The sequence below is a fragment of the Populus euphratica genome, unplaced genomic scaffold (assembly GCF_000495115.2).
Source record: "Populus euphratica unplaced genomic scaffold, PopEup_1.0 scaffold31.1, whole genome shotgun sequence".
Classification (NCBI taxonomy): domain Eukaryota; kingdom Viridiplantae; phylum Streptophyta; class Magnoliopsida; order Malpighiales; family Salicaceae; genus Populus; species Populus euphratica.
In genome coordinates, this window is record NW_011499850.1 from 1,814,963 (window position 1) to 1,825,388 (window position 10,426).

Sequence of the window (10,426 nt, forward strand, 5' to 3'; positions counted from 1 at the left end):
AAATTTCATGTTTTTTCTTGATTTTTTTAATGAGGTTCTTCTATAATCATGATCGGGACTAATGGTTTAGCGAGTTTATTTAAGTTTTTTTTTAATTGAATTTTTTCTTTTAATTTTATTTTTTAGTATCGGGTTAATTAAAAATTAAACTTCGTAATTTATTGTGATTTGTATTTTATGAGGTTATTTCTATATCATGACTCAGGTCATTAGTTTGGCAAACTAACTCAAGTTGACTTTAGTTGTTTTTTATGTCATTTTTTATTTGGTTTTTTAATTTCAATGTTAAGTTTATTAAGGATTGAACTTTATAATATTTTTAATTTAATTTTTATAATATTATTTCATTCTCATGATCCAGACCACTTGTTTTACGACTTAACTCGACTGACTCGAGTTTTTTTTTCTATTTATTTTTTTGAAATTTCATCATTCAATAATAGATTGATCGAGGATTAAACTTCATAATCTGTTTTTGATTTGCTTTATGTGAGATTATCTTTGTCTCATGACTCAAGTTAAGAGTTTAGTGGATTAACTAGGTTCAACTTGAGTTTTTTTATGTACTTTATATTGGATTATTCTGATCTCATGATCTCTGGGTTGTAGTTTTGGGTTGTTAGTATGAGTCTTTTTTATTTTTTTTATTGATTTATTTTCAATTTCATCCTTTAACTTTAGAATTATTAGAAATTGGATTTTATGATTTATTTTGATTCTCTTTTTATAGGGTTATCATAGACTCATAACTCAATATAATAATTGACGAGTTAACAAAGGTTGACTTGAATCAATTAAATATGTTGATATCTCAATATTTATAAAAAAATATCATCTTAAATATTTGTTTTAAGTCAATTTATATTTTTATTAACTATTTAAGTTGTCTTTAGACTTATCAAATCACCCAAGTCACATCAAATCAACCATTATATTATTTAAAAAAAAATTCTAAATATTTTTTATGTTAAAAAATTAATATGAATCGCAATCTAGCACATCTTAATTAAAAGTCTTCAACTAAAACAAATAGTAGAAACAAGAAAGTCATTTCATACTAATATATATATATATATATATATATATATATATATAAAACTTGTAAATGGAATTCCCAAATTTCCTTGTCAAATACTACCAAATTCTAGTAATCATGCAGAATAAAATTTGATCTATTGTCAATAAAAATCTCTTATTATGGTTATTAAAATTGATATAATGGCTTTTTTAGAATAAAAAAATGCAATTAAAAACAATATCACAATATATTTAGCATTTGTTTGAAATGCCATTATAACATGTATTTATAATGATTATTTTTAAATGATGGTATCTCAAAATTATTTTTCTCTTTTTGGCAGTTTAGGTGGTGTGCAGAGAGCAATGAATATGCCTTATATTGAATGGCTAAAAAAATGCTTGCTTGAATACTCAAATATCAATCAAACGAAGGTGTGCGTTTTATAAACCAAGCTCGACCTAGGGAATTGGGGCTCACACTGAGTCAGCAGGCCCATACTACAGGAAAAATTCTGTAGAGGGCGGTGTATGGGGAATCCCTACTCTAACCTTTTGCCCTTGTTTGCCTGCACCATAGTTCCATGCCCCCTGAACATAGTTATTAGATCCAGTTTCAGATTAACCGGGTTGTTTAATCTGGTTAAAATATTAGAACTCAGGTTATAAGATTAACTCAAATCAATTTAGATTCATCCATTTTATCTTAAAAAAATTTAAAAAAAAATATTTGAAGTTTTGATATAACTTTTTTTATTTTACATTAAAAATATATTATCAAATTTTAAAAATAAAAAATATAATTTAATATATTTTCAAGCAAAAAAATACTTTAAAAAACAACTAATATTGCGATGTCAAACAAGCACATAGTTCTTTTCAATAAAAATAAAAAATAAAAGAGGTTGGATTTTATTGCATCTCTTCTCTCAAAAAACTATTCACTTAAATAATTTTTTTATTTATTTTTTTAAAAAAATTAATTTTATCATTAAACACTAAGTTTATTAATATTGAATTTCATGTTTTTTTCTTGATTTTTTTAATGAGGTTATTTTATACTCATGACCGAGACCGCTAGTTTAATGAGTTTACTCGAGTTTTTCATGATTTTCTAATAAATTTTTTTTTTAATTTTATCATTTAATATTAGATTGATTGAAAATTAGACTTTATAATTTATTTTGATTTGTATTTTATGAGGTTATTTCTATATTACGACTTAGGTTATTGGTTTGGCGAACTAATTCGGGTTGACTTGAGTTGTTTTTTAAGTCATTTTTTATTTGATTTTTTAATTTTTATTTCATCTTTTAATGTTAGGTTTATTAAGAATTGAACTTTATATTTTTTTAATTTATTTTTTATGGTGTTATTTTAATCTCATGATCCAGATCACATGTTTGACGAGTTAACTTGGTTGACTCGAGTTTTTTCTCTTTTCTATTTATTTTTTTAATTTTATTATTCAACATCAGATTGATTGAGAATTAAACTTCATAATCTGTTTTGATTTGCTTTATATGAGACTATCTTTGTCTCATAACTCAAGTTACGATTTTGGTGGATTAACTAGGTTTCACTCGAGTTTTTTTATGTACTTTTATATTAAATTATTTTGGTCTCATGACTCGGGTTACAGTTTTGGGTTGTTGGTATGAATCTTTTTTATTTTTTTTATTGATTTATTTTTTAATTTCAACCTTTAACTTTAAAATTATTGAAAATTGGGTTTCATAATTTGTTTCGATTCTTTTTTTATAGGGTTATTATAGACTCATGACTCAACACAAGGATTGACGAGTTAACAATAGTTGACCTGAATCAATCAAATATATCGATGTCTCAATATTTATATAAAAAATACAATTTTAAATGTTTTTTTAAGTTAATCTATGTTTTTATTAGTTATTTAAGTTATTTTTGAACTTATTAAATTAACCAAGTTACATCAAGTCAATCACCACAATATTTAATTTTTTTTTTCTTGATATTTTTTATGTTAAAAAAATTAATTCGAATCGCAATATAGCGTGTCATGATTAAAAGTCTTCAACTAAAACAAATAATAGAAACAAGTCATTTTATACTAAAAAAAATGTTATATATATATATATATATATAACTTATAAATGGAATTCTCAAATTTCCTTGTCAGATGCTACCAAATTCTAGTAATCAGGCATGATAAAATTTGATCTATTATCAATAAAATCTATTATTATGGTTATTAAAATTGATATAATGGCTTTTATAGAATAAAAAAAATTCAATTAAACACACCTTTTGCCCTTGTTTGCCTGCACCATAGTTCCATGCCCCCTGAACATAGTTATTAGATCCAGTTTCAGATTAACCGGGTTGTTTAATCTGGTTAAAATATTAGAACTCAGGTTATAAGATTAACTCAAATCAATTTAGATTCATCCATTTTATCTTAAAAAAATTTAAAAAAAAATATTTGAAGTTTTGATATAATTTTTTTTATTTTACATTAAAAATATATTATTTTATTATTTTACATTAAAGTATTTAAATTAAAAAATTATTTATCCCATCTTAAAAAAAATATAATTTTATTTTTATGATTAAAATATATATACTATTAGGTTTTCAATTTTATATTAAAAAATAATTTTTTTTTAATATTTGGACAACAAATTTTGGTATGAGATACTAACTAATAAAAAAAATAATAGGTACACGAATAAAAGAAACCTATAATTGCCCCTTTCCTGTGTGCAAGTCAATGTCTATACTCTCTTGATCTTTTTTTCTATAGACTTTATTTTTTAACTTGTTAAATAAAATACTTGCAATAAAAAAACAAGTTTATTACATGTTCAAATGTGGGCACGTAAAAAACAAGGAGGATCTCTACCTTACCGGAGAAAAAAAAGACATATAAAAAAAATAGATTTCTTTTTGTTTTGTTGAGTCATTTAAATTTTAAATTTACCTGGCAGATCAGGTGGTTTTTTCTGAGCCAATTACAAGCCTTGGTTTTGTCAAATTTAGATCTAGCAAAAAACCTGAATTCACCCATCTAGCCCGGGGTTATGAGCGAAGGCCAGTTATATCTCTTTAGTGCTTGGGTTCTAGATTGTGATGGATTAACATCAAAGAAACGAGGTTTAAGTATTTTTTTTTTGGTAGTTTTATGATTATAGTTCTAAAAAAAATTAAAAAAATATATATTTAATTAAAACTATTATGAGGATAATTTTTATATGTAAAATAAAATGAAAAGTGGATCTTTATAGATAAAAAAATATATTATTTTAGTTTCTACACAAACACAACTATAATTTAAAACACATAAAAAATAAAATTTATTTGTTTAACCAAATAATCTGTTTTCATGGTAAAGAAAAAACAGAAACTACCAAAAATACCAATCAGTTCTTCCATAGTCACATAATCAATAAGTTCTAGTTGCTAGTGGGTTCTAATTTTGCCCCTTGAAGGCCTTTATCATGGTTTATGTATTTAATACGTGTTGTTGTTTGAGTTGGAATTAACTCCTTTGTTCTTTTTCCACTTGATGAGTTAAATCAGGTCCAATCCGTGATAATCAAACTCAGATTTCATCACACCTAATTTGAGATCTCAATCATCTCAAGAGACTAACATGTTTCTATTTCATTTTGATTTGATTTGTCTTGGACCACCACTTAATCATCAAAATAGATCAATTTTCCACTTCTAACTTGGACTAATTTATAAACCATTTGATTGTGCAAATAATTCACTGGGTAAATTTTCAAATAATCAAATCAATAATAAATCACCCTTTAATTGCTCACCTAACCCTCACTATCATCATGGGTTAGACTTTTTCTCATTTGGGTCATGGGTCTACTCAAGACACTCGGGAAAGCAACTCCATTTTCCAACGCCTTGTCCCAAGCTCCAAGCCCCAGTTGGGTTCGATTCAAAATGAACTCACTCACGCGCTCACGCCGCAGCTCTACAAGCCTGACAAGGGTACATTTCGAACTCTTTAACACCTTCACCGCCTCCTCTCCTTGGGCTAGACTAGTGGAGGCTAGAGAGAAGCAAGGCAAAAACCAAGAAATTTTGAAAAGTGGTGGGGTCCCTTTACCCAATAAACAAAAAAAATCCATTAATTTTCATCCTGTGGGCTACCTTCCTCACGCAAACCCTAAACATCAAAGTCTTATTACACTCTCCCACGAACGCACTAAAGACTAAAGATAACACAGGCATGGCTAATGTCTTGTTGTCAAGTGTAAGAAAATGTGGGCTTTTGTGGTCCATTTTTCGGAGGTAACAAAAATAATTCTAATTTAACAACAAACCTCTTTGGACCCTTAAAGTCCAAAAATAAAAAATCTTCTTTCCCCTCTCTCTCTCAAAACTTTCAAGTCTGTCTCACCCAACCAAACTAACCCTTATCTCGTGAAAGGAAGGAGGTCTGTTTACCCCCAATTTTAGGTCCAATTAGGGTTTCGGGTCTGGCTTTCAAGCCCATATCAAGATCTCTCTGCAAAACCCTAGATCGTGCCTGAGACCCATCGGAGCTCTGTTCCTGGGCTTCTTTTAAGCTTAAAGATCGCATCTTTCCCTCGTTTCCACCGGTAAAAAAACCCTAACCCGAATTTTTCTTTCAGTCTTGCCTTGTCGTTGTGGTTCTCGTGTTCTTGTTTGGTTTCGAGTCTCTCTGCTGTTGTTGTTCTTTGTTTGGTGGTGAATTGTTGAACTGGTTAACTTTTCTAGCTTGATTAAGGAACTATTGGAGGTCTTTTCAGTGTTTTCACGTTAAATTCGTTCCCTTGATGATTGTTTCGTGTTGAATTTGTTTCCTTTTTCATGATTAATCGATGGGTTTGCTCTTTTTCACTTAGGCTTGTGATTTCTTGTTTTGATCGTTACAGTATTTGTGAAAGGAGATGTGTTGATACATTTATATTGTTGATCATGGCTGTGTTCCCTTCAATTTTCTGTTTTTGTTCTGGGCTTGTATTCTGTCTTCATGTTTGTTGAATTGTGTAGCCCAACAAAATCAAACTCTAGATCTGTTTTTCCTTCCTCTGAATCGTTTAAAACTGTTTATAATAGTGAGAATACCCATTTTGACCCTGATCCATTTGGGTCCCTTTACACGAACTTTTGACGAACTTATGGAAGAACCTCATATTGGACCTACAATTAACGTATGACTCCTAAGTGGCCCAAAGGGTTCGCACATGGTCAACTTGAAAGCTAGCTTGGTGGCCCATGGTTCTGCACCCAGTGGCCTTATAATCAACTTATGATCTGTGGCTGCTGGCACAAGCAGAATAGCAGATTTGCATATCACATATGTTGTAGTCATGACCTTGTAGTTATAGGACCTTTCGCCTGTCCTTGCCTGGACCAGAGAGGTGGATTTAGTCTCAATGCTATGAGTTGGTGCGAGGACATCACCTGGCCACAAAACTGAAAAGAAAGTAAGAAAAAAAGGAGGTTCAGAACCTGTAATATAATGTGGAAGTGTCTTTAATATGTTGATTTCTTTCAGGTTTTGCTTCAATGTTTATGTTTGAGAAGGTGTGCTATTTAGTTATTAATGGAATATTGGTATTGAATGTTTTGAACATTTACTTTCCACGAGAGCTTAATATAATGATTTTGAAATTGAGTTCACAAGTTTGTAAGCTCATGGAGTTCACACTTATTCGGAGGATCAGCCCCTGAAACTAAGGTTGGGAACTGAGGGGTTTTCACCATCTAAGATTAACACTTGTTTCTAAAGATGGTAAAGGACATTTTTTTGTTTCTTCAACATTGGAGTGTTATATCAAGGGTCAAGAAGCTCTTCCACTTTCCTTAAGGATAGAGGGGTGGGGTTGAGCATGCGTCTTCTACTCATTGAGTATCAGAAAGCTGTGACTTTAGATGGCAGGCTGGTTAATTTATTTGTTTTTATAACACCATCACAATGACCCGGGCCTTATCAGATGACTTGAGCTAGTGTTTGCATGATTATACTGTGGAGGTGCCTTTATGTTTATTCTAGTACTTAGTTATCTTCTGTTACTTATTTGGTCTAGCCATCATGTAATTGTTTGTGAATGGTTGGCTTATTCCTATTTGTTGTCTTTCACTGGACTTTCCACCAAAAACTTCTAAAATAATTCCGCATTAATACATTTACATGGAACTTTTACCATCTGAGATGTTATAATGTTTTGTTTGGATTCAGCTTTGTTTTCTTGGGTTCATGACTGTGCATCACTGTTTATCTGAACTGCATGTTTTCATCTTGAATGTTAGTATAGCTCCTTGCAATTTAAGCAGCAGTCAATTTTTTTTTATTATCATTATATTCTACTTTTGATGTCACATCAAAATGATTTGTGCTTATCATTATATTGAAGTGAAATTTCTATTCCGTGGGAAAAATCATACACTAAATCTGCTGTTGCTTCTTATTTTACTGCAAAGTCACTTTCTGAGACCAGATGGCAAGCCCTGAAGAGAATAATCAGCTGGTGATTGCTCCTGAATCTACTCCAGAAACACAGCCTAATAAGCGGAGGAAGAAGAAGTCCATAGTCTGGGAACATTTCACGATAGAAAATGTAAGCCCTGGATGTAGAAGGGCGAGCTGTAACCAGTGCAAGCAAAGTTTTGCATACAGCACGGGATCTAAAGTAGCTGGTACCAGCCATCTCAAACGTCATATTGCCAAAGGAACTTGCCCAGCACTGCTACGCAATCAATCGCCATTTACCCCTGGGATGAATGGAAATGGCAGCATGTCCGATCCACCTAAACGTCGCTACAGGTCCCCGAGCTCTGCCTACATTTCCTTCGATTCAGACCGTTGCCGCCATGAAATTGCCAGAATGATGATAATGCATGACTACCCTCTTCACATGGTAGAACATTCTGGATTCCTAGCCTTTGTCCAGAATCTTCAACCCAGGTTTGACATGGTGAGCTTCAATACCGTCCAAGGGGATTGTGTCGCCACGTACTTGAGAGAGAAGCAAAACATTATGAAGTTTGTTGAGGGCATGCCTGGGCGTGTCTGCCTTACATTAGACATGTGGACTTCTAGCCAAAGCTTGGGTTATGTGTTTATAACAGGACACTTTATTGATAGTGACTGGAAGCCTCAGAGTAGGATTCTCAATGTTGTGATGGAGCCATATCCTGATTCAGACATGGCCATCAGCCATGCTGTTGCTTGTTGTCTTTCTGATTGGAGTTTGGAAGGCAAACTATTTTCTATCACTTTCAATCATCCAGTGGGTGAACCTGGGCGTGAAAACCTTAGATCTCTTCTCTGTGTCAAAGATCCCCTTATCATCAATGGTCAGTTAATGATTGGGAACTGCAGTGCTCGCATTCTAAGTAGCATTGCAAAAGATGTCCTATGTGCAGGACGAGAGATCATCAAGAAAATCCGTGACAGCATAAAGTATGTGAAGACTTCAGAATCTCACGAGGAAAAGTTCCTTGAGCTCAAGCAACAGCTTCAAGTCCCCAGTGAAAAAAGCCTCTCCCTTGACAATAGAACTCAATGGAACTCAACTTTTCAGATGTTGGTCGCTGCTTCCGAGTTAAAGGAAGTATTTTCTTGCTTGGATACTTCTGATCCTGATTACAAAGAAGCCCCTTCCATGGAAGACTGGAAGCAGATTGAGATTATATGCACATACTTGAAACCTCTCTTTGATGCAGCCAATGTCCTTACATCCAGAAATAATGCAACTCCAATAACATTCTTTCATGAACTATGGAAGATTCATGAGCTGTCTCGTGCAGTAGCAAGTGAGGATCCCTTTATCAGCAGTCTTGCTAAACTAATGCGAGAGAAGATTGACAAATATCTTAAAGGTTGCAGCCTTGCTTTGGCAATTGCAGTAGTCATGGATCCTCGGTTTAAGATGAAGTTGGTTCAGTTCCGTTTTTCAAAAATCTTTGGTGACGAAGCTCCTTTGTACGTTAAGATTGTTGATGATGGCCTCCATGAGCTGTTTCTTGAATATGTTGCGCTTCCTCTACCCCTTACTCCAACTTATGCTGAAGATGGAAATTTTGAGAACATGAAGACAGAAGATAACCAGGGAACTCTCCTTTCAGACCATGGACTTACAGATTTTGATATGTATATCATGGAGACTACTAGCCAAAATACGAGGTCAGAGCTGGATCAGTATTTGGAGGAGTCTTTATTGCCTCGCTTGCAAGAGTTGGATGTGTTGGAATGGTGGAAAATGAACAAGCTCAAGTATCCGACCCTTTCAAAACTGGCCCGTGATATTTTGACCATCCAGGTATCTACCGCTGATCCTGACTCTGTATTCGATACCGAGATCAAAGAGCTGGATTCGTACCGGAGTTCTTTGAGACCTGAGACAGTGGAAGCCCTTGTGTGTGCTAAGGACTGGCTTCAGTATGGGTCTGCTGCACCTGCTGAGATTTCAAATGCGATTGTCAAAGTAGGGTCTTAGACCTAGTGTATGCATGTGTATGATTGTAGGTTTATGTTAGATGCTGCTAGTTTTCTCATTCACATCAGGCTACTATGTGTAATTTATGTATCATTGAAGATGATTATCTGGATTGCTTGGACTTGATAAACCTAAATTTCTTGAGTAGATTTTCGGGCAGTTTACTTTTCTTATGGTTTTAGTCGCCTGTAGAACATCCAATTTATCATGGCCGGATGCTAACAGTCGACGACAGAATTGAGAAGTGAATGAAATATATGTAACTTGTATCAACAGAAAACAGGAACAGCAATGGGGAGTGGTGAGATACAAGGTCTTGGCGCCTTAGCTAGGGGTGGAACTTACAGGCGAACATGACAACTGTTTAGGAACATGTATATGGTTAACGTTTCTGGCTGTTTCACTAGCAATTTGTTAAATAAGGATAAATTTAGCTTGGTTTTTAAAAATTTTGTTTTTTATAAAATTTAGATGAAAAATATTTTTTGAAAGTAGTGAAAAATTTAGAAATATCATATTATTTGTTGATTATATTAAATTTGGTTATTAAATTTTTAATTGATATATATATTATTTTAAATGTTTATTTTTTAATTTTATTTCTTAAAATTTTATTTTTATATTAATTTTGATTTTAATTTTTATAATTGTTATTTGTTTTTTTTCTATTTTTTTATTAAAAATTTTAATTTATCAAATTTAGTCCTTATTCTTTTGATTGTTACTTATTTTATTTCAAATAATTTATGAAATGTTAATTATTATTATTTTAATTTTTTTATTATTTATTTTTTTAAAAATTTGATCACTATTATTTTAATTATTATTTATTTTATTTGAAATAATTTATGAAATTATATTTTTTTAATTTTATTCTTATTTAACTTTTTAATTTGTAAGATTTGTTCTTTATTATTTTAATAAACTTGAGAAAAATAAAA

The 10,426-nt window shown here is 31.7% G+C and overlaps 1 protein-coding gene across 1 annotated transcript; it reads left to right on the forward strand.

Annotated features, from left to right (window-relative positions):
* The first annotated feature begins 5,180 nt into the window (after positions 1-5,180).
* LOC105121044 (zinc finger BED domain-containing protein DAYSLEEPER-like) lies at positions 5,181-9,654 on the forward strand. The gene is made up of 2 exons (XM_011019527.1): positions 5,181-5,618; positions 7,468-9,654. Exon 2 carries the CDS (start codon positions 7,485-7,487, stop codon positions 9,483-9,485), a length of 2,001 nt encoding a protein of 666 aa, XP_011017829.1. The 5' UTR covers positions 5,181-5,618; positions 7,468-7,484; the 3' UTR covers positions 9,486-9,654.
* Positions 9,655-10,426: the final 772 nt, after the last annotated feature.